Below are 25,767 nucleotides of genomic sequence, written 5' to 3'. Positions count from 1 at the left end.
TATGGACTCTGAGAAACAAACAGGGTTTTAGAGGGGAGGGGGGAGCGGGGTTTGGTTAGCCCAGTGATGGGTATTAAGGAGGGCACGTACTGCATGGAGTACTGGGTGTTATACGAAAACAATGGATCGTGGATCACCACATCAAAAACCAATGATGTATGGTGACTAACATAATAAAATTAAAACAACAAAAAAAAAATTAGAGTTAAACATTAATAAAGGTAAAAAAACCAATAATTCCTTCTACTTTAATTCTTAAAATAATCCTCAGAGGTTAGATTCTTAGTCTAAAATCAACACGGAATTAAATGGAATGGAGAAAGGCATAATATTTAATAATTAAGTTTAAAAAATTAACCAAAGTATATAGGTTTGTAGAGATATCACTTGACCAAAGCATATGTAAGGAAAATACAGAGATTTTAGTTAACCACAAACTGTCTTAATGAACAGTATGGTATATCTGCTGCAATGACAAACATTCATAGACTACATTTAAAAAGTATAGTTTTTAAGTTACAGGAAATAATCCTTTTATATTCCATCCTTACAAATATCTGTAATATTGTGTTCCATCTAGCCACTACATTTGATGAGGAGTACTGGCAAATTGGAGGATGATATGGTATCCAGAAGATATGGTATTCCATATCCGAAATAATGAACATGTCTTCCAAAGGGAAAAATCTTTTTTTGCCTCATTCTTTGCCTTAGTCAGTTTGGCCTGCTGTAACAGAATACCGTAGAGTGGGTGGCTTAAACAATAGCCTTTTATTTCTGACATTTCTGGATGCTGGGAATTCTGAGATAGGGTACTATCATGGTTTTGTTTTGCTGAGATCCCTCTTTCTGGCTTGTAGATCGTGATCTTCTTGCTTGTCCTTTCATAGAGGGGAGAGAGATCGTCTCTCCCCGTCTTTACTTGCAAGGATACCAATCCCATTTGAGAGGACTCCACCTTTTTGACTTAATTACCTCCCTAAGATTCCATCTCCAAATACCATCATATTGGGGATTAGGACTTCCATATACAGATTTTCAGGGCACAGAGACATTTAGTTCACTGCATTCTCCATTGTAGTCCCTCTTTTAGGCTAGTGCTTGGCATGTGATAAGTAATTGATAGAAAGTAAAAGGAGAGAGAACAAACATTTATTTCACTTACTTAATTCATGAACTTGAGTTTTGTTTTTTTTTTTTTACCAATAATATATTAGTTTTTCCTATAGTTTTATTCTGTGAAATTGTCTTTAGAAATGATAGTATCAGGGCACCTGGGTGGCTCAGTTGGTTAAGCGGCTGCTTTCAGCTCAGGTCATGATCCTGGAGTCCCGGGATCAAGCCCCGCGTCGGGCTCCCTGCTCAGCAGGGAGTCTGCTTCTCCCTCTGACCCTCCTCCCTCTCATGCTCTCTGTCTCTCATTCTCTCTCTCTCAAATAAATAAATAAATAAAAATCTTAAAAAAAAAAAAAAAGAAATGATGGTATCATGGTGCTCATTAGCATCCTTGCTCTCCTGTAGATACTGTTTGGACTCATTTTTACTGGATATTATAAGTAGACTAGTAAAATACAGGATAATATGTAGAAAAATAAATTAAACATGGGCCTGACACAGGATAATATGTAGAAAAAGAAATTAAACATGGGGCCCAACACGGCCTGAACTCACGACCCTGAGATCAAGACCTGAGCTAAGGTCAAGAGCTGGACACCCAACCAACTGAGCCACCCAGGCGCCCCGAACTGTACTTTTTTTCCTTAGAAATTTGGCATCTTTTATAGAAAAAGGGGTTATAACTTGTGTGTGTGTGTGTGTTAATTCCTTTACCTTTGTGCTTAGAGATAAATCTAAGTTTTTTTTCTAGAAATAAGTAATCTTTTACATTTGGTATATGTATATGTTTATGGTAATGAAGACTTAAAAATTAAAAGATTTAATTTTAAGGTGTACTTTTAGGTGGATGATGAAGATTTACAGGATGAACCTCTGCAGATCACAGTTCTTGACCATGACACTTACAGTGCAAATGATGCCATTGGTAAAGTGTACATTGATATTGATCCTTTACTCTACAGTGAGGCTGCAACAGTCATCTCAGGATGGTTTCCAATTTATGATACTATACATGGTAAGGAGTATATAATTTGAAGTATTCCCTGTTAAATTTGTACAATATAGTAAGTAAATGCATTATTTAAAAATAATCTTACAAATATAGTGGAGTTTTCTAGAGGTTTTATGATATATAATATTACCACACATTGAATGCAGAACAGAAATAGAATCTAACTGTATTCCATGAAGCTAAACATTATAGAGAACTACAAAAATGTAAGTGCTATTCTTATTACTAGTTTTTTTGTTTTTCAGAATATAGTTATTTTTATAAAAATGTTTATAGTAATAAATATTTTTAAAAATTCTCAGCTTTAATTTTAATTTTCATTCTCAATTTTAATTTAAATTTAAAATTTTTAAATTTTTAAAAAGATTTTATTTATTATAGAGAGAGGAAGAGAGAGGGAGAGAGAGAGTGAGCAGCGGGGAGGGGCAGAGGGAGAGGGAGAAACAGACTCCCCACTGAGCGGGGAGTCTGATCCGAGGACCCTGGTATCATGACCTGAGCTGAAGTCAGAGGCCCAACCGACTGAGCCACCCAGGTGTCCCTCTCAATTTTAATTTTAATTATAACATGGTAAGTATTGATATATGATGCATATAAACAGAAACTCCTTGAAGTTCTCAATAATTTTTAAGATTATAAAAGTGGTTATGTCATCAGAAAGTTTGAGAACTGCCAGCCTGAAAATATACCATCTTTTTAGAATGGCAAATGGACCCATAAGGAACTGGCAAATGTTTCTCTCTATAGTCTAGCATCTTTCTGCCTATTTTCCATTTTTGACCTGGCAATCCTGTTGCTAGTTGTTTATTATAAGAATAATAAACTGAGATTTATGCAAAAGTATATTTATGGTGATACATTCTATTATTATTTATTAATATTTACAGTGGTAAAATAAATTGGAAAAGAAGATTTACTTAAATAAATTAGAGCATATATAGACCATGAATTATGCAGCCAGAACAAAATGCATGTTTTTAGAGTAGAGTGGCATAAGGAAATGTGTATGATTTGTAAAATTATAAAATTTTGTAAAATTCAGATTATAAAACATTATTATAGGATGATTACATATTTGTTTAGAAAGAAAAGAATTGCATATATGTGATATTATGTGATAAATTGGCAGAATACATGATAAAATATTTATTCTTTTTTTTAAAAAAAGATTTATTTATTTATTTTAGAGAGAGAGAGTGTGAGGAGGGGCAGAGGGAGAGAATCTCAAGCAGACTCCCTGCTGAGCACAGAGCCCTACGGGGCTGGATCTCAGGACCCTGAGATCATGACTTGACCTGAAACCAAGAGTTGGACCCTTAACCACCCAGGCACCCCGATAAAATATTTATTCTTGGATAGTTTTATTTCTGGACTGTAATCCTATTTTTCCTCTTTTGCTTTTTTCTGTATTTTCTACAACAAAAGTATATTATCTTTGTAGTCAGGAAATAAAATCCAGTCCCATAGTATATTACCAATAAAACGTGCCACTGGAGAAATAATCTGGACTTAGATTAAAGGCAATAGCAGTAGGCAGGAATGAATTTTCCAAATATTTTATATTAAATACTGTTTATAGTTGGTTTAATAAGTTTATGGACCCTTTGTTAGGACATAATCTTATTATTTCAACGGGTAAATGAGCAAGTCACTCTTCTTAGAAGGCCTTCTGTAACTCTGAATTTGATTGACATGCAATCAGGACAGTCCAGTAAAAATATTTGGTAAATGTTAGAGATAGAGACTGGGTCATTTTTATTTATTAGGACATGTTCTGAGAAACCCTAATTTTTGGAATTTCTTAGCTCATTTTAACTTAATATATTCATTGAAAAGAATAAAACTTTGGTGTGGGCGCCCGGGTGGCTTAGTCATTAAGCGTCTGTCTCAGCTCAGATCATGATCCTAGGGTCCTGGGACCCCGCATCAGGCTCCCTGCTCAGCGGGAAGCCTGCTTCTCCCTCTCTTGTGTTCCCTCTCTTGCTGTGTCTTTCTCTCTGTCAAATGAATAAATAAAATCTTTAAAAAAAGAAAAAGAATAAAACTTTTGTGTTAAATCAGATTCTTGGCATTTGTTGACCATTTAAGATCTGACTTCTAATCCTGGCTGTACTACTTAACTAGTTATTGACACTATGCAAATTATTTAACTTTCATTAAACTTTAATGTTTTCCTCTGTAACATGAGGATGATAATACTACAGAAATTACCTTACTGGGTTGGTGTGAGAGCTATGAGATACTACACGTAAGGCATTTAGAACATTATCTGTGCTCAGATGTTACCGTCATCATCATTGTTGTCATCAATTCAAATGCGGCTCCTTTGCAGTTAGTTTTGATTCAAATAAGTAGACTTATTCATTCTCTAATATATATGTATACTTCAGAAAATGTAATAAACTACTTAGAGTAAAAATAATTAGGAAACAAAGTTAGCACTGCTATTATGATTGATACGCTATTTTAAAATCATCAGTTGGCATTCATTTGCTGGATTATTTAATTGTGCTTTATTTTGTTAAGGGTAAAAACTTGATTTTCCGTTTGAAATTTTAGGTATCCGTGGGGAAATCAATGTAGTTGTCAAAGTAGACCTCTTCAATGATTTAAATCGATTTAGGCAGTCATCATGTGGAGTCAAATTCTTTTGCAGTAAGTAAATGCATTTTATTTCTCATTTAACAGGAAATTTAATCGTTAAATATAGGAAATCAAATTAATATTTCAGAAAGCTAATGGAAAATCTATCATACTTTGGTTTTAATGCCAAAGAGAAAATTGTCAATTTTTCAGAAACAATTACCATAGCTCTGGGGACTATTTATCTGATTTTAAAGTAAATGAAATCTAATTTTTTACAAGTTCTTAGAAATTTTTGTTAGAATAGTCCATTGGGGCATGAGGTATACATGGTTATCATGACCCTACTCTGCCTTGCACTCTCGCCCCTACTCCAGACTCTGGAAGGAATCACATTAAACATTGCTGGTAACTTATTTGCTTATTGCTGGTAGAAAGAGTGACTGGTGAAGATTTTGGATTTTTTCCCGAATTTTAAAGAAGAATCCATGTATTAATGAAACAACTTAATCCTGTTTACTTAAATCTTATGTTAGTAATATTGGGCCCAAAGGTGGAGAGTTGATTGTAAAAGCACTACATAACAATACAACTCTGAAATACCTGAGAATGACTGGAAACAAGTTTGAAAATGAAGGTGGAATGTGTTTTGGTGGAATGTATTTTGCAGGAATGCTACAAATTAATTCATCCTTAGAGAAATGAGATCGGAATGACTGTGGTCTAGAAATGCAAAATGTGATAGCATTTGCTACAGTCCTAACTGAAAACCAAACAACTAAGGGAATATACCCAAACCTACCTATGCTGTATGGTGAATAGGAGGCGTCCACAGTTCATCTAGGCCACATGCTGAAAGAAAATCACTGCCTTGTTGCATTGCTCATGTGTAAGCATGATATTATAAAACAGTTAGGTGATGCACTGTATCTGAACAGTAGCCTATGCTAACTTGATGTCAGCTGGTTGTCAGTAGTCAGCAACAACATAGGGGGAGATGGGCTTGTACTTTCGTAATCAATGAAAACAAATCCCACTCTCTCTAATATCTACATTTGGGAAAACAAATTCGATGACTACATGTATGATATAATCAGACTTAATTCAAATTCAAATCATACAAATTCAGATTCAAATTCAAATGGGCCATCTAAAATTAGGTAATACAGATACGGAGCTATTTGTGGTGGGTGGACATGTGTATTTTGCGGAAGTCTCCAGTGGCCTTAAAAAGCATTATTATCAGACATCAACTTACGGAGAAGCTTGCAGCACTCATCTAATGCAGGTTTTACTCTTTTTTTTTTTTTTTTAAGATTTTATTTATTTATTCGACAGAGAGAGACACTGCAAGAGAGGGAACACAAGCAGGGGGAGTGGGAGAGGGAGGAGCAGGCTTCCCGCCAAGCAGGAAGCCCAATGCGACGCTTGATCCCAGGACCCTGAGATCATGACCTGAGCCGAATGCAGATGCTCAACGACTGAGCCACTCAGGCGCCCTTCTTTTTTTTTTTTTTTTTTTAAAGATTTATTTATTTATTTGAGAGAGAGAGGGAGAACATGCACATGGGGGGAGGGGCAGAGGGAGAGAATCTTCAAGCAGACTCCCCACTAAGCAAGGAGCCTGATGTGGGGCTTGGTCCCAGCACCCTTGAGGTCATGACCTGAGCAGAAACCAAGAGTTGGACCCTTAACTGAAGGGACCATCCAGGTACCCTGCAGGTTTTCCTCTTCTACCGGTAGGTCAATCTCCGTGAAAAACAAGCTCTAAAATATTTCACATATTTATCTTATTTCACAGCAATGAATATTTTATTGCCTATTAAATTTTTCTTCTATAAATTAGAACAAGTTGCCTTGTGAATATGTGAAAGATAAGACTGTATTGAACTTTGTATAACTGTCAAAAAAGAAAAATCCACTGATATTTTATTTTTTTACCTTTATTTATTTTTATTTATTTATTTTTAAAGATTTTATTTTTAAGTAATCTCTAATCTAACATGGGGCTCGAACCCACAGTCCTGAGATCCAAGAGTCATATGCTCCACTGACTGAGCCAGTCAGACTCTCCTTCAGTGGTAATTTAGTAGAAGATGTTGTTAAGATAGGAGCAGAGCACTATAGCCAAACCCTGTGATGCTATCCAAACTTAAATAGGTATCTACAGGTACAGTCCCTCAAGTGCCATGAAACATGGGCTGGCATTGGGCAGATGTAGGCAATCACAGCCAGCCTGGATTAATAGGGTTGAAAACTCCTAAGTAGTTGAGTTAGCTTTAAGGCATGGATGTCTTAGAGACTAATTTGGTGTGGATGTTCTTAGGTTCTCCCTTTGTTTTTTTTTTTTGTTTGTTTTTTTGTTGTTTTGTTTGTTTTTCTATAGGTTATCCCCTTTTTGAATCCGACTAGATCTTATTTTATTTTTTTTAAGATTTTATTTATTTAATTGACAGAGAGAGACAGCGAGAGAGGTAACACAAGCAGGGGGAGTGGGAGAGGGAGAAGCAGGCTTCCCGCCGAGCAGGGAGCCTGACACGGGGCTCGATCCCAGGACCCTGAGATCATGACCTGAGCTGAAGGCAGTCGCCTAACCAACTGAGCCAACCAGGCACCCCCAACTAGATCTTATTTTAAATCTAATGACATTTGGTGTTATTTATATTAAATGAGTTTGTTAAATAGTATAGTGACTACTGAACCAGTTGGCCATATGGCCATGGATTATTGGAAATTGCAGGGCTATATGATTCCTCAGATTATGTCAGAAAGGTAATGGTTTGATTTTTAAGACTGCACTATATGTTGTACAAAAGAACTTTTTCAAAGGGCTTTGAATAAAGTTTTTTGTATTTATTACCCACTTTGTACCTATTTTTATAATGATTACCTAGCTGACATTGATTCTGATTTTTTTTAAACTTTGTATTGAATGCTATTTAAGATTGTCTGTGGCTGTTTTCCAAATTATAAAAATACAATTTCTATCTACTATGTTTATTATGAGAAAAATGAGGTCTCATTAAAGAAAATGATTATTTCTAAGAATAATATGGAATTTAGAAGACTGATTGGAAGTATGACTATTATAATTACATTGAAATTAGCACAGTAAAAAGTCTTCTTGTATTATGTATCCAAAAGGTAAGAACTTAATTGTACATTTTTTAAAAATTGAATTTAACCTTGTGATAAATAAAAGCATAATAGACAATTTCTTTTAACAGCAACATCTATTCCAAAGTGCTATAGAGCTGTAATAATTCATGGTTTTGTAGAAGAGCTTGTGGTCAATGAAGACCCAGAATATCAATGGATTGATCGAATTCGTACACCAAGGGCATCAAATGAGGCCAGACAGAGACTCATTTCTTTAATGTCAGGTATTTAAAAAAAATAACTTCATTACTGATTTACTTAACACTGTTACATTTTTCACTTCCTTTTGACATGCTACCTGAAATTTTACAGTGAAGGCTATGAATTATATATGACTGATTCTCTACCCTGGCCCCATCTTCCTGAGCATACACACGTTGCCGTCTTATAAGAGGAAATCTGAACCAGAAGCTTATACTTCCTTCTTAACTAGGTAGTAAAAAGAATTTGTGCTCATGAAGTGGCATAGTGGAAAGAACCCTGAGCAAGGAAGTAGGAAACTGGGTTCTAGTTTTCCTTCCTCTAGCATTTATTTGTAGTCAGAGCTTAGGTAATCTCTCTATTGTTTTTTGTTGCCTTTTCTTTTTTCTTTTTTTTTTTTTAAGATTTTTTTTATTTATTGGGCAGAGACATAGCAAGAGAGGGAACAAAAGCAGGGGGGAGTGGGAGAGGGAGAAGCAGGCTTCCCGCTGAGCAGGGAGCCCGATGTGGGGCTCGATCCCAGGACCCTGGGACCATGACCTGAACTGAAGGCAGACGCTTAACGACTGAGCCACCTAGGTGCCCCTTTTGTTGCCTTTTCATAGTCCTTCTCTGACAACTTGTTTTAGCTCCCTGTACTTCTCCCTGCCATTCTTACCCCATTACTTTTCTTTATTTTTCTTTGAAGAACTTGTTTATCATTTTAAATTTTATATGTATATATATGTGTGCATATATATGTATATATACTCACATATGTATATCAGACAATAAATAAGTATAAATGTTATATTTAATAAATATAAATATGTTGTACTTATGTATAATAAATTTATGGTTTTAACTATAAAATATAAATACATTTATATTAATATATCAATTACATTTTAATATTTATAAATCAGTATAAATATATTTATACTTAATATAATATAAAATGTTATATTTAATATATTAAATAATATATCTTTTTTGTTCACCTCTGTATTTCTAGCACTTAGAAGAAAGGAAGAATGCCAGGCACATAGTAAACAACCAAAAATTATTTGGTAAATGAATGCATGAATGAGTGAATCTTAATTTGCCACATCTGTAAAATGCAACTAGTAATGTCTTACCTCCCTGAAATTAGGAGGCTGGAGCAGATAATCTTTTAGATTCTTTTCAAGTTTTAAAAATCTGTGATTTTTTGACTTTTTTTTTATTGCTACTATATCCAACTTTATATTATGTAATGTGAAGACCTGAAGCAGAATGAGTTTGCTTCCTTTTTTTTGTAGGTGAACTGCAGAGGAAGATTGGCTTGAAAGTGCTTGAAATGAGAGGAAATGCAGTTGTTGGGTACTTACAGTGTTTTGATCTGGAAGGCGAATCTGGGTTAGTGGTACGAGCCATAGGAACAGCGTGTACACTGGATAAACTAAGTAGCCCAGCAGCATTCCTTCCTGCATGTAATTCCCCATCCAAAGAAATGAAGGAGTAAGTATGAATCAATGAATCGTTCTTATGGAGCTTTTTATCTTTTACCTATATGTTTTCATTTGATTTGAAATATTCTAGTGGATTTGTTTAACATACATTTTTTGTTATGGTGATTTTTTTTTCTTATGGTAATTTTTACTATCAGAGATGACTATGAAAATCTGAAGCTTTAATCTATTTAGCGATTCCTAATATTTTATTTATACTGTCTTAATATGAAATTCAAGTTAGTAATGTAAACTAAACTTATTTCAGATCTTTAGGCACTATATATTTAAAGCGTAAAATGGGTATTTATGGAATTTTTACTTATTCTTTGGGGAATGCTTAAAACCCATTATTATACCTGATAATCCAATTATGCTTATTATTAGCAACATAGTATAGAAAGGAAAAGTATAGCAGGAAAGACTGACCTGTGCTGGGGTCTCATGCAAATGTCTATAGAGGCCAGACCATTTATATAAATAAAATAATTCAGTATAATTAAATAGGGAGTATTGAGGACTGTGTAAAGCAAATGTTGGCAAACTTTTTCTGTAAAAGGCTGGATAGTAAATATTCCATGCTCTAGCCATATAGTTTCTATCTTTGTTTACCAGAAAAAGGAGTTTGCTGATCCTGATCTAAAGGAATTTAGGCTCATACATTTTTTAAAAAACTGAGTGTGATTCAACAAAACACTTTGGTTGACTGGATTTGGCTTATGTGTTATCATTTTTGTCTAAGGCAGAAGATTCTCAACGTGGTGGGGTGGTGCTGTCTATAAGGAAGGTTTAAAATGAAAATTTTCTGTCATAATGATTGGGGTGAGGAAGATACTGGTTGGGGACTATAAATGCTGATTGTTGTATACAGCAAAGGACAACTCTGTACAATGAAGACTTGTTCCAGCGTAAGTGTCAGTAGTACTTCCATTGAGACCCACTGATTTAGAGATTCTTTTAGATCAAGGGTCAACAAATTTTTTTTGTAAATGACCAGAAGATACAGGTAAATAATAATTTAGTCTTTGCTAATAACTACTCAGCTTTGCCATTGTAGCATGAAAACAGCCATTGACAGTGTGCAAATAAGTGAGTGTGGCTGTGTTCCAATAACACTTGATTATTTACAAAACAGATGCAGGATGGATTTGACCTGTAGGGTATAGTTTGCTCACCCCTGCCCTGTATCATCAGGGAGTCAGAATTCTGTAGTCAGAAAACCTGAAATGCTTCCCAGATTAACAATAGTCAAGAGAGGTTGACTAGAAAACAATCACGATCCTTTTTAAAAAAAAAAATTTAATTCCAGTATAATTAATATAGTGTTCTGTTAGTTTCACATGTACAATATGGTGATTCAACTTTTTTTTAACAATATTTTTAAAGATGAGATTTTCCTCTTAAGCTTGTTCTTTTTGTCTAATTATTTCCTTTCTGTTGGCCTTTAGTTGTGTAGATTAAATTTTAGTCACAAGAGGGAGCACAGTATTATATATATTGCCTGATTTTATTGGGAAATACCTTGACAAGTGAAATAACTTGTTTTAAATAAATTGAAGAGTGAATTTGCTTTATATTCCATTTAAGATATGTTTTAACAAGATATGAATTGTCTGCTGCCACAGGTAAAGTCAGATTGCAGGTGTAACTTTTTGAGGGATTCAGTTTTTATTTTCTTTTTCCACACCAAATTTAAGTAAAGACTTGGGTCCCTCCTTCTCTTGCCGTCCTCCAGCTTTACCTAAGTTGCCTGAAGGGGCCTGGCTTTTGCAGCTGTGATGTCTGAAGTTTTCCTCTTTTCACTAAATTATTTAGTAGAAAGAGAATATTATATTGTCTGTTGGTGTCTTAAAATGATATATTGATAGTAGTGGAATATATTTTGCCTACATTTAGGAATAGTTCCATTAATGTAAATCTTCTGGGATTGTGTAAGTGTTCTCCTTTTCTAAATTTGTTGTAGCCTGTCTGCCCTAAGTTGTCAAATATTCACATCATGAAGAATTTAAGTTGCTTCATTAAGGTTTTCTGAAAGTCATCTTACTACCTTAGTCATGCTGTTAACAAACAAACAGTACTCAGGCTGCTTTATTTCAGCCAGCTTCTTTGTATTTTTGATAATGAATCAATTTTGGGTGCTAGTTTATTATTTTTTTTAAAGATTTTATTTATTTGACAGAGACATAGCAAGAGGGGGAACACAAGCAGGGGGAGTGGGAGAGGGAGAAGCAGGCTCCCTGCGGAGCGGGGACCCAGATGCGGGGCTCGATCCCAGGACTCTGGGATCACGACCTGAGCTGAAGGCAGACACTTAACGACTGAGCCACCCAGGTGCCCCTGGGTGCTAGTTTAAATTGTTTTATGATTCAACTGATTATAATTATTTTGATGTTATAACATTGATTCTAGACAGGAGTTGATAAAAGGTAGTTTGGATTATGTTCCTGTCTGAATGGATTTAGTATTAGAAATGTCACTGGGGAATTATTGCAAGATAATCTTTCATGCAAGGAGACTGATAAGAATTAGAACTCCAAGAATACATATGATGATGCTCCATTGTATTTGCAGTCAAATGCTCTACCACTGAGCTATACCCCCTCCATTGTATTTGGATTTAACTAGATGTCATAATTTGAACCTTTTCCAATGTTCATTTTATTTTATTTATTTTATTTTACCTGTATTAATAGTGTGTTTTACTCCATTGTTTTTTTCCCCTTTCAGATATTTAGTGTAATGAATGATATAATGATATAAATCTCTTTGATATTTCCTTGCTGAAATATCTTGATGGTACAAAGTACATTTACATTTAAATATGCTCTACTGCTTCTCTACTTAAAAAAAAAAAAAGTACCATTCAAGAGACGTTAACTGTAATTTCTCCTCTGTACAGCACTGATTCTTAGAATTTTTTTTTTTTTGATTCTTAGAATTTTTAACTTCATTAGTCCCTTCAACAGAGAAAGAAAAAAACAAAAAACCTCACTCAGTTGTTTGTATACAGATAGGTCACCAATGAGATGTTTGATTTTTATCAGTTGTATTAAACACATTTTTATTTTAAACTAGCAACAAAAACAGTAACATTGTCCTATTGTAAAACCAGTGATATTTTCGGAAAATAGTCTGTAGATTCTGTGAAAGACCATTATTGCCAGTTAATGATAGCTCATGTTTGAACCTTGACAAATTGTGATTGCTGGCCAGTAGAAAAGAAGAGGCCAGGAAAAGTTGACCTCTTGATCTGCTTTTAATTTGAATTCTAAAAAATGGAGATATGATAGTTTTTCAGAGTGTATTCACCTATGTATGATTGATTCTTTTTCGCTCATTATGATGTAAATATATCTATACATACATATAGATATGACCTATTGCAGGATGTCAGTTGATATAAAATTTCAATTCAGAATGTAGTTTAATAGGTTCTGTTTATTTATTTATTTATTTTTAAAGATTTTATTTATTTATTTGACACAGAGAGAGACAGCTAGAGAGGGAACACAAGCAGGGGGAGTTGGAGAGGGAGAAGCAGGCTTCTGGCTGAGCAGGGAGCCCGATGCGGGACTCGATCCCAGGACCCTGGGATCATGACTTGAGCCGAAGGCAGACACCTAACGTCTGAGCCACCCAGGGGCCCCTACTAGGTTCTGTTTAAATTTAAATAATATATTCTGTTTGAGAGCTAGACAAAAATTATCTACATTGTTTTATTAATGTGTTTTGAAGAGCAGTGTCCCCTTGCTTTGTTTTGTTTCCAGTATAATCTGGAAAGCAGTATACTTGGAGTGCTGAAATACTGGAATTTTATATTTGCTTATATCCATTCAGTTTATTCATTTTTCTTTATGCTGTCATTTTTCATATTCTTTAGTACCACTATCTTGCGATTATAGAAACAGCTCTGTTAAAGTTTCTTTATAGAAAATATAATTTAAAAAAATAGAAAATTATAATTAATTACATGAATTCAGTTTCAGAAGTAACATAAGAACTTTATATTTGACTTTTCACTTTTATTGGTGTTTTGTCCCTGTGTAGTAAAGCTTTATGGTGATCAAAATAATAACAAATATTTTAAAGCAACTAAGAATCCAAATCTTAGTCTTTTTCTTATTTAATGCTACTATTTCTGCTTGCTGTTTTTCTTATTCACAGTCCTAATTATTAATCTGATCCCTTAAAACTATAACTGTATCCTAACAAGTTAGTATTTAGCTATTCTTTTTAAATTTCAATTTGTTTTTTGCATGTTGGGGATTAAAAATTCCTCTCCCCTAACTAAAGCTCCTTTGAAATTATTTTAACATAACTTTGCTCTCTGTTGTATGTATTGTTTTCTTTTCTTCCACTTTGACTACAAATTCCCTCAGGTCTCCGCTGGTTCATCCTCCAAGCCATGGATGCCGCTCGACTCACAACAGCCCAATTCACACTGCTACTGGCTCACGACTTACTCAGAACTTCTCTGTGTCTGTTCCCACTCTCATCTATACTGGTACGAGACTGCTCAGACTCAAGAGTTGGGGAAGGCAGGCCACAGGCAGAGTGGCTGCAAAGAGCAGGCAGGCAGGTGGTGTAGTGTAGGCAGGTACCACAAGTCTTTGCTTCCTCCTTTTCTTACTTGAAGTCCAGCTGCAGTGAAGAAATCCAGTATATAGCCTCCACAGAGGCTCTAACTACTTTGAAGTGAAAGTGTTCTTCTAGCTTCCAAAGTCTCTTCCATAGATCCTGTAAGACCCCTATCTTATGTATGCATCCTGTAAGTTTTTAGGAGTATCCTCCAGTATGTGTTTTATTTACCATTATTTCTGCATTTGGTTAGAAATAAAATTGATGATTGGATTCTAAATGAAATAGCTGTCAAAGCTTCTGATTTGCTTATTTTATTATGTACAAAACCTTTTACATAGTAGGGTCCAGTTTATTCTATGGAAGAGAGCTATTGGAAAACAGGTAAGCAACTCTTCTGCATAAAATGCAATGGTTCTGTGTAGCTATATTCATTTTTCTCTCTGCTGTGTTTTTAGCTGTGGCACTCTTGATGCTATAGGATAAGGAAACATTTTTCTTTTGAAGGTATCTGTGTGTGCAAATATAAAAACTATTGTGAATATTTGCACACACCATTTGCAGCATCATTTTTTTTTTTGTAACTTAAAAAAGCATTGTTTATTTGGAAGTATTTTCAGTCATGTATTTATTTTATTTTTCCTTTTAATATTTTTTACCCCCTTAGTCTGTCATTTCATGCTTCTTTGCTTTTTTACTTGGCTTGTTAACTGTTTAAGTGCAGATAATTATTTATCTGGAGAATGATGAATGGTTGAACAGCAATTGGTTGTCTTTAGCCTCATACCCAGCTCCACACTTAAGAAATGACTGCTGGCCCTGCCCAATACTTTCCTGGTGTTTGGATCATGCTGCCTTCCGTCAGGTCCTTTGGCACATGATTGCTTAATATTTCTCCACCTTCTTCTGGCAGGATTCCCTTCAATGAAGATCCCAATCCCAATACTCACTCATCAGGACCCTCAACCCCTCTGAAAAACCAAACTTATTCCTTTTCACCTTCCAAGTCCTACAGTCGACAGTCCTCTTCTTCTGACACAGATTTGAGTTTGACACCCAAAACTGGTAAGGCGCTTCCACCCACCTTTTTCTTTTTCTTTCTTTCTTTTTTTTTTTTTTTTTTTCAAATTTGTTTCTGTTCTTTATTAGCTTTCCATCCAAGGCTTTCCTCCTGTTTTTGGCATTTAAGTTAAAAGATTATGTGAATACTGATCATTTTCAGTTACTATCATTAAAATATGAAAATTTCATATAGCTCAGAAATGATCTTGTTCAAAGATCTGCATATGTTGATTTAATCATAGTGTAGATATGAAGTCCAGAATTTATTTTTGCATGTAGACATTTTTCATTTCATGCTCATATTATGAGGAATAACATCTTAAAGCTTTTGAAAAGAAAGTAACATTAGTAGCTTGCAATCCAATTCCTCATGCAGTAGAAACATTTTTGAATTCATTTTTCTGTCTATTTCTGAATTTAATTCTAAGATTTTATTATGAAAAAATTTTTAGAACAATTGAAATGGTTATATTGGAGTACATATATCTATTTATTAACTTCTTGCTATTTAAAATGTTTGGTTTTGCTAATCTTGCTCTCTAGGTTAGAAAGTAGCATTTTTGCTTTACTTACTCTTACATATTTCTCAGTGTATGCAATTTATAATTTTTCCCTCTCCTATTTGTATTTTGATGAATAATTTCTGTGAGTTTTTATGAATGTTTTATGATAAAAATTGTTTAAAAAGTCAAATTATTTCATTACTTCTTAAAGTAGAATTAACTTATTCAAACCATTAAGAAAAGTGAAATGTAAAAAGTTAAAAAGTTAGTAGTTAGCAATTTTTGTAAATATTGTTTTTGTCTGGCAGTTTTCTCTCCAGATTGATGAAAACATTTTGCATTGTTCCTGTTCATTTTTATCATCTTTAATAACCTTTTGTGTGTTAGCAAGAAATTTATAAAATGATCCCAGATTTTATGAAAACAATGAAATCTAATTTGAAAACCAGTGCTAATTCTAAAGTAAAGAAAGGGCATTAAAAAGAAAGCCTGTAGATTTAGTATCTATTTTTATAAATGGAGTCACAAAATGTGAGGAAGATAATTATGAATACCTAATTATTTGAAAAGAATAGCTTTATTCTTTATTTACATATACATAATATGAGTAACATCTAAAATCATGAGATTTTTTTTAAAAGATATATTTATTTTAGAGAGAGTGAGCGAGTGAGCATGCGCACATGCTCGCAGGGATGGGGCTGCAGGGAGAGCAGAGAGAGAATCCCAAGCAGACTCCCCGCTGAGCATGGAGCCCCATGTAGGGCCAATCCCATGACTGTAAGATCATGTCCTGAGCCGAAATCAAGACTTGGACACTCAACCAACTAAGCCATCCAGGCACCCCAAATCATGAGATATTTGATAGTAATTGATACACGGAATGTGGCATCTTAACCATATTTATGCCATAAAAACTGAACCATTCAAATGGTAGTGAAGTGTTGTTTTTTTTTTTAATAAAGGATGAGATTCTGGCCTTCAAATTAATGCCTAACAAAACAAGAAAGACTTAGGATAGTATTTGAAGAATGAGTTTTCTTAAAAATATTTTTTCAGGCTTTGACCACTGGTTATTTGTGTATTCCAGGCTACTTTTCGATATTTTTATCTTTATTTTATTCTTTGCCATAACCACAGACAAATTTTTGGAAGTCTTTTCTTGGTCTTTCTGTTTTCTTTTCTTTAATTCACCAAAAAGACCAAGTCTAAAAAAAGATTGTCAAGTAATAAGTTAACTGAATCAGATTTGTCTTCCCTTAGCTTTCTTGTAGGCAGTCAATTATATTATCAATTAAAACAGTTTTGCATTTTATGTTCTAGTTCCAAAATTTTAGTTTTTAAACATTCATTTATAAGTTACTATTCTCATGTATTTCTGTATTTATCAGATGCCTTTAGATAATTTTGTTTTTCTACTATCATATGCTACTCACTATCTTTAATAGCATATTTATAGAACATTAACAGTATTTTCGCTTATCATGAATCCCTAAATATCTTTAAATATTCCTGAGGACCATTCCAGAAGAGATTTGAAATGGCAAAATTATGATTGTTCTAAAATTTCTAAAACTATAACTGAGTGTGTATTTCATAATTCTCTGCTTTCAAATTTTCCTATATACCAAATCAGTCTCTTGAGAAATAGCGGGGATAAGCTGATTATGATTGATTGATTATATGTAAACTGGGGAACCAAAAATAGAATAAAATTAATAAAGCTTTAGACTGAGAAAGTTGGGTTTCTATTTGTAGTTAAAGCTATTGTCTTTTTTTTAGATAGGTCTCATTTAAAAAATTCATACTGATTCATTTCTGTAGATTCTAATTTTTGACATTTTACAAGGTTTCATTTTCATATTTTTTTCCAAGTATTCAACTAGTAGGAGTGGAATTTTAGAATGCTAGTTTTAGGGTATTGATTTGACACCTGACTCAAGCTAATTTTTGCTTTAAAAAAAAAAAAGAAAGCTTTTAACCATGTATAATTTTTGTGATTTGAGAGTATTTGCCCCTTACATACTCAGATCTTTGTAAATGTGAACAGTGTTATGATCAAACCTGAATATTTAAAATTTTAGAGGAAAAAGAAAAGTAGTAATATACATCTCAAAGATGAACAGAAAGAAGTTAGTATTTATTTCAAATTAATGATGGCAACTATTGAATATGGTGCTGTTTTTTTATGGGTATTCAGTTAAAATACTCATAAGTGATATGTTTTAGTAACGTTTGAAGAACTGTACTTTGCCACTTTAAATAATGTTTATATTTGAGGCAATAAGTTTCTGGCTTTAAAAATGTATAAAATTTACATTTTAACTTTATACGTTCTTAAGCAAAAAAAGGCGGGTAATTTAAGTGTTTTTGAGAAATCAGCTCCAAGTGATTAGAATGGCATAAAATCCCATGTTAGTGATTTAAAAAATTTTAATAAATGCAAAGTTTATAAAGGTTTTGCTAGGTTTTAGACTGTTCCTTTAATTTATATTGTGTTGGGTAGAGGGTCTTGCTAATGACTTCATATGCTTAGTGTAATTTATGTAGCATTTTAAATTCCATTTTTACTGTTACGTTTTGCATCATCATTGCTTTCCTTATTCTGCATTTTCTGGTCATCTTCTGAATCTGCATCTTTTCTCTGCTACTTTCCTCCACAGCACCTTACTCACAGGGGCCTAGGATTTACCTGTGTCCCAGCTCCCCCTCTCTCTCTTGTGGTTCCCTTCATCTTAAAAAGTCCTGTCTCCTCCTCTCGGAATCTAGCCTTCCCCCTCATCATTCTAGCCCTGTCAGCCCAGTTCTGAGGAAAAGTGTTTCTTTCAGTGAAGAGCTGTTCCTGGCTGCTTCTGGTAGGATCACATTATGTCAGCTTTTTAATCCCTTTATTTTAAATCACCTTTGAAAACAAGTAATTATTTCATACTATAAAGAAGTGTTGGGTGTCTTACACAGGGTGTACTTCTTGTTTTTCTTACTGGTGCACAGAATTAAATAATTATGATGATCGTGAGGACATGGTTGAAGATTACTTGATGGATAATTATGAATATTCTGCTGAAATTATTTTATTTATTAAAAAATTATATGTCTGAGGACATAGATCTGCATATTTCCAGTGATTGTTGGGTTCTCATTACTAGAGTTTCTGTTTTAGATGCCTTACTTTCTTTCCCTTCACACCAACTCCATTCATATCAGACCTGCACCATCATGTTGCTAAGCCATATGGTTACATTAGTAAATTATTCTGTTTGAATCAGTTTAAGTCTCATTTTGGTGGTATTCTTTCTTTATCCATTTTTTTTTCTGTCCATTGCATTAATTTTCAAGTTATTCTGCTGTATTTTCTGATGTTTTATTTATCTCTACAAAATTACATTTTATTTTATGGCTTTCAATATGCTTCATATAAAGATCTTAGTTTCATTTCAGTGTTTAGTATTGTATAGTCTCTAAAAAACATATTTAGGTTACTACAAGAAAAATATGTTCCTTTTTTATTTTTAAAGAACAGAATGGGACTATACACATGCTAACCTTTGTTTCCTTATCCAAGAACAGCTAAAAATGTAAAAGTAAATTAGTTCCTTTTTTAAGTCATTGCAGTAAATCTGACTGTGTGTATCTTCCATTTTGAAAGGGTGGGACTGACTGTTAACTCTAACCTGTAGGGCCCGTAGCACCAGAGAGCACTGGCTTCTCACCTGTCCCCTGCTGTCTGTAATTCTCTGATCGCAATTGGTCTATTGGTACTATCAAAAGAATAAAATAAAGTAGGGAAAGAAATTAAAAATTAAGCCTTTAAAAAATACATCTAAGAGCTTGGGAAATATAATTCTTTTCATCCATAACTATGTACATTTGTGATGTGTCTATTATATGTCTGTGATTTTTAGTTTTTAAAAATATTTTATGTTGATTTTTGCCAGTGAGTATTGAAAACTATGAATGTTAATAGTGTTTTGTCATGGATGATATATTTAGGAATGAGAAGTTATCAGAAAATAGATTTGACTATATTTCAAAATTGCCTAAAATTCATGCTATTTAGAGAATTTTGGAATATTTTAAGTAAGCACAATTAAAAGTGCTTCTCCTCTCTATAGTTCCTTTTAAACAAGCATTTGATGTTTCTTGGTTTCTTTTAGTATTCTTAAATTGTTAGCGTAGTAAGTACAGTTGACCCTTGAGCAACACACCCCTGCACAGGTTGAAAATGTGCATGTAACTTTGATTCCCCAAAAGCTTAACTATTAATAGCCTACTCTTGACCACAAGCCTCACTGATAACATAGTCAATTAACACATATTTTGTTACATGTATTATATACTGTATTTTTGCAATGAAGTAAGCTAGAGGAAAGAAAATGTTACTAAGAAAATCATAAGGAAGAGAAAGTACATTCACAGTACTGTACTGTATTGAAAAAAATTCATGTATAAGTGGACTGTGCAGTTCAAACCCATGTTGTTCAAGGGTCAATTGTAATTGGTAGTATCTTGATTATTTTGTATTAGAAGACTCAACTTTTAAAAATTGAATATTATACAAAAATTCATTACATTAACATAATTTAAAAAATAAGTTTTAGAACAGATTGAGTCTAAACAAATAAGTTTAAAACTGATCAGTACAGTTTTGACATCTTGCTTCTAAAGAAAACTTTGTGAATAAAATAGAGTAAGATATGTGCTTAATTGCATGTCAAATACTTTAAATGTTTGGATCATTTTAAGATTTTGACTCATGATATTTATGAAGATGAATGCAGTTAAACTGTTTCTATAGTTGTTTTTTGGTTGTTATTTATGTACTGATGTTCTGTAGGAATGGGAAGTGGTAGTGCTGGAAAAGAAGGGGGGCCATTTAAAGCTCTTTTAAGACAACAGACTCAGTCAGCACTGGAACAAAGGGTAAGAGACATTCAACATTCTTTATTCTTACACTGTTAATATGCTTTTACTATCATGCTTCCATGTATTTATAACTTATTTCCATAAACTAGTTTTGATCATGTATCTGTAATGTAGTTTCAGAGTCCAAAATTTATTTAAGGTATCAAAGAAATTTGTTTATGAATAATTAATTTTAATTTGGAATAATTCTGTAACTTTTTTGTTTTGTTCTCCAGTTTTTTATTAGAAATAGTCTATTTGGAAATATCCAGTGAATGATGAAATCATTTCTCATCTTACCTTAAAATTATAATATATAGAAGGAAATAGTAGACTTTTTCCGGAAAAAAATATTTTAGTTAATTCTTGGGGTGCTTGGGTGGCTCAGTTGGTTAAGCATCAGACTCTTGATTTCAGCTCAGGCCTTAATCTCAGGGTTGTGAGATCAGGCCCGTGTTCGGCTCCGTGCTGGGCATGGAGACTATATTAAAAAAGAGAAAAGAAAAGGTAATTCTTTAGTGTATTAATATATTTATATGCTGAGATTAGTTTTATGGCTGGCCAATCTCTTAGGGGTAAGAAATGCACAGATTCAGTATTTCTACAGATTAACATAAACAATGTGGTTATTTGGTATGTGAATACATCTCTTTTAATTATTATAAGTTTAATGTTTAGTTAACTATGTTAAATGGGAAAATAGTCAAAATTTTTGGATGATTTTTCTCTTTTTATTTTTTATTTTTTGTATAAACTTCATTGCTAAGGGAGGATCGCCTCATAGGTTCTGTAGAAGGCGGGTATGTTTCTGAACATGTGTGAGAGCCTTTTTCTTGTATTGGTAGCTGTTCTAGTTTTAATCTTGATCATTTAAGTTTTATTTAAGCTTTAACAAATGTTGCCAGCTTTATTTCTTTTCGTAATGCAATTTTTAAAAATTTATTAGCATTATGAGGCTCATTTTTTTTTCTACTTAACGAATACAGTGCATGATTATTTATATGTTATGTCAGTTATTTTAAGGCACAGTTCCATAGCTTTCATTGTGTCTGATTTGCAAGTTTATAAGCATTTACAGAATTTTACATGTTCCATTTTATACTAGCATTAAAAAAAAAAGATGAAACAGTAAATACCTATAAAAGAATGCATTTTATAAAAAAAGGTACTTCTTTTCTAGAGGTTAGCTTTTGAGAATAGTGTGTTTACAGATTCTGTGACTACAAGCAATGTAACAGTTTACTTTTTTTAGACTTTCTTTCCTGTGCAGAAAGTATCTGTATGCACTGTTTGCCTTTTAGACAAGGTTGTGGGGAGCAGAGCAGAGCTGAGCTGAGCTAAGCAGAGTGATGAGACTTTAGCGACACACAGTTGTTTGCCTTATCCCTTACCAGGCAGCAGTTGGGCTTGAGCTACTTTCACACCTTGCAGGCATACCAGCTACTGTCATACAAAAGCCCACTTAAACATTGGGACCATTTATTAAAACCAAATAGAGAAAGAGACTGAAAACACAGAGAAGAGGGTCAGGGTGAAGGTATGCCTGTTCACTTACGTTTTTTTAGGTCAGAATACTCTTACTTTCTCCCCGCTCCCAGTTTTACATTCTCTGTAGAGTTCCTTACATTAGGAGTATTTCCTTGTAATTGTCATTCTACAATTCACAGGAACAGAAAAACTGATATGAAATATGAGATTTTGCCTGTATCTTGTGCCTGTGACTTCATTATCTATATTAAGAACTTCCGAAAACATCTAGCTTCAAAAGAAGAAAAAAACTAATCAATAAAAATTGTTTTAGATTTAGTTTGGATAAAATTTATGTTTTCAAATATGCTTTTAAACATTCTTAAAGTTTTGGACACATCACATTGGGCATACATTACTAGATAATCTTTATGGAATTAATGGTAAAGATGTGGGAGAACTATAGTTTTCATTTATAACCTTGTAAAATCTGAGTTGGCAATATATTTATGTTACCTAACCCTGAGTAGTTACTTGACTTTGTGAGACTACCTCTCTGTCCTGGGTACACAATAAATAGAACAAACATCATTTTTAGCTTTCCCATTAACCTGTGGTTGCCATTAGTATGTCTTTGTTTTGGGGAAAAAATTTGTTTAGAAGTATGAAGAATTCTCCTCACATGTGTTCAGATAGGCCTTAACTCTGCCAAGTCGAATACTAGGTCAAGGTGAACAAATGATATACTTAATACCATTTTTATATTCATTTTTTAAAGATATTCATTTCTGCCCCTTGCCACCCTTCATAAAATGTATGGCTTTTTTTTTTTTTTCTTGAGGAAAAGAGAACCTTTGTCCAGCATCTTTTATTTAATGGGTTCAAGTAGCAGTTCTCAAAAATAAAAGTGTTATTTTTTTCTTTCACAAAATCCGTGAAAAATAAATTGACATGATCTTGGTAATAGGTGTCAGATGATTAGGAGATAAGATGTAGAGATAAATATTTGATTAGATTTAGGTTCCACCTATGAACTATTTGATGTAAAGCAAATAGATTTATTTTTCAATATGACTCTTCTTTCACTTGTAAGAAAAATGAAGTTACTTTTCAGATGCTGGGATTTTTTTCTTCAATAAAGAAACCTAGTTGACTTGGTTTAACCTAGTATTTCCCAAATATATTTTAAAATGGAATCTTCCATGTGAAATACCTGTTAGTGACGACCACATTTTGGGAAACATTTATATAAAGCAAACTCTTTTGATAATTATGTTTTTAATAGTGGGGTAAAATTATACAATAAATCATAGTAGGAATCTGGCACGGAGTTTTCTTATGTAGAAAGTTGACTCGTTTCTTGGGATAATAAAAAGAATATTTGATTGAAAAAATAAACTATTTAAATATATTCTGAGAAAAATTCTATTTAAATGTTAAAAAATTACTCCCGTTGTGTCCCCAGATTTTCCAACTAGCCTGTCTTTGAACACATGGTATTAAATAGATTTATGCTGCATGCACTTGGCTTATTGTCAGAATGTCAACATACGAATTCTTACCTAGTGGTACCACAAGGCAAGGCACTTTAAATATTAGGACTTTGCAGAGAAAATGGCTTCTCTGGTCCCTGAAATTCTCATCTAGGCATTGGAAATGGATTGGGCTTGGCTGATCTTAAGGAAGCTGTTCTTTTCAATGGAAGAGAACCTATAAAGTCATCAGGTATAATGATAGACTAGAGATTAAAACCAACTCCTTGTCTGTTTTAATCAGATATTTCAAGGAGCCAGATGATAAGGTTTGTTGCTCACATAGAGTCTAGGCCCTCTTGACTCTCACGTTAGGGTATGGGAAAGATTATAAAGCATAGTTTTAAGATACTGTGCAGAGGTCTGGCACTCTGTAAGCACTTCATAGTAGTCACTATGTGATGGGGGTGGAGATGAGGGGTATTTAACAGTCACTGGTAGTCACTGGTAGTCACTGGTGTCACTGGTGATGGGGGTGGAGATGATAGATATTTTAGCAGTAGGTATCAGCCATAGTTCTTCTGAGAGAGTTATTTGAAGATGTAGTTTTGGTTGAATAACCATACCATTTTTATGTACTCCAGGTTAAATTTTGTGTGTTAAAGTAGGTGTGCTGATTGGACATATAGGACAGAGTTTAAGTTGGCAGAGTGGTCGTCCGCCTCTTTGGGCAGCCATTCCCCTACTTTTTCTGCTTATGACCACCAACTCTAGTGTGATGCTTTCCCTGTTGTCCCTTTATCCCATCTTCTGGAATTTGGGGAGAAGAGTCCGAATCTCAAGCAGAGAAGTCATTTAGGTTAATTTTTATACCTACCTAAATTCTTATATGCAGATGTTTTCCAATATGTGAATTTACGTAACTTATTTCTCAGTTTCAGAAGGAAGTACAGCTTTCCATTTAGCTTATAAAAATATTATTTTCAGTGTCTCTTGTCCAGGATATTTAAAATATTTAAGTATAAAGATTAAATGTAAAGTACTTTTTTCTAATATGCTTCAGTATTTTGAGGAAATTTAAAAACTGTGTACTTAAAATTGAAAAAAAATCATAAAGGCCTAACTTAGATAAGATATTTAAGTTTCAAATAGCATAAGCTTATTTGTATATGTCTCATTTAAAACTTATATTTAAAAAATTCAGGTGGAAATGAGGCATTTTGACTAAACATTTTATAATTCATGTAAGTGAGATTCCCCTCCTATCCTCTCCCTTTTTTCTTTTTGCCTGTCAGCTGGGCCAAACCTGTCTATTTCCATAGATTGGTTTTTACTTTTTTTTTTTTTAATGTAGCCCAGGTTTTTCTTACCCTTGTTAATTTAAATATTACTTTTAAATTCTAACTGAATTTATTTCTAAATTCTCTCTATATTTTAAACTATATCTTCATGGGTTATTGAAGTGTGCAAGACTGTTTGCCTTTGTGCTAAATGACTCCAAGTTGCTATGCTTTGTGAATTATGCTTTGGTGAATTTGTATTCTCCATGCTTTAAGCAGCCAGTCAGTAATCTTGCTGCTTTTAATGTGCCTGCTTCTAGTAGTATTCTGTATGTCTTTATCTCTCAGCTTTTGTTTGCTGCATTTAAACTGCTATGGTCCAGAAAAAAAGATACTGCTAGACTTTAAAATATGTTCCTAAAATTATATGTTTATAATTGCTGTATGGCATAGTATGGATATGATCTATAGGGATTTCTTATGAATCAGGTACATAAATTTTAGTACTTGGAAGTGTAACAGTTCTTTTGACTATTGAGAGCTCTGTTTTGCTTATTTTCCAGCTCTCAGTTATGTTCTGAATAGCTGAGGCTACTGGCAAATGACTTCTGGTTAAGTGAGCTACATTAATCGTATAGCCAGATCAGGCAGATATTAAATTTCCCTTGCTTGTATCCAGTTTTGTGTAATGTGAGAGGCCTCTGTATTTGGAGAGTCACAAGAGCTCCCCTTTCTTCCTGGATGCTATTTCAATGAATTTCCTTTCTCTGTTTTCCCATTTCCCTCTTACCTCTAGATTGATGAGATTGATGTCCTTGAGAGAGAAGGGGAGAATGAAACTTGGAAGAACTTGTGGAATTTTATTTCCTCCCTTGCTGTCATCTACATTCTTCTCCCTTTTCCTTAATATGCATTTATGTACTTAAAATTTTCTCCAGCTGACCTGGTGTTGATAGAGTAGAT

General features: G+C 33.5%; 1 protein-coding gene and 1 pseudogene across 6 annotated transcripts in view; both read left to right on the top strand.

Moving 5' to 3' along the window:
• Positions 1-25,767, top strand: part of C2CD5 (C2 calcium dependent domain containing 5) — a 98,397-nt gene that overhangs the window by 19,393 nt on the left and 53,237 nt on the right. For 5 of the 6 annotated variants that reach the window (XM_081821337.1, XM_081821338.1, XM_081821335.1 and 2 more), the window contains exons 4-9: positions 1,960-2,131; positions 4,688-4,783; positions 7,939-8,094; positions 9,352-9,550; positions 15,032-15,183; positions 20,518-20,603. In XM_081821337.1, coding sequence (XP_081677463.1) covers positions 1,960-2,131; positions 4,688-4,783; positions 7,939-8,094; positions 9,352-9,550; positions 15,032-15,183; positions 20,518-20,603 — 861 coding nt within the window. Of the gene's footprint in view, positions 1-1,959; positions 2,132-4,687; positions 4,784-7,938; positions 8,095-9,351; positions 9,551-15,031; positions 15,184-18,346; positions 18,539-20,517; positions 20,604-25,767 lie in introns of all 6 variants that reach the window. The other variant, XM_081821340.1, reaches the window with a different exon arrangement.
• LOC145721745 (uncharacterized) lies at positions 4,795-7,931 on the top strand (annotated as a pseudogene).

This window comes from Leptonychotes weddellii, chromosome 5 (genome assembly GCF_054177405.1).
Source record: "Leptonychotes weddellii isolate Sample4059 chromosome 5, ASM5417740v2, whole genome shotgun sequence".
Lineage (NCBI taxonomy): Eukaryota > Metazoa > Chordata > Mammalia > Carnivora > Phocidae > Leptonychotes > Leptonychotes weddellii.
Note: the sequence above shows the minus strand (reverse complement) of the source record. Positions and strands in the feature narration are given on the sequence as shown.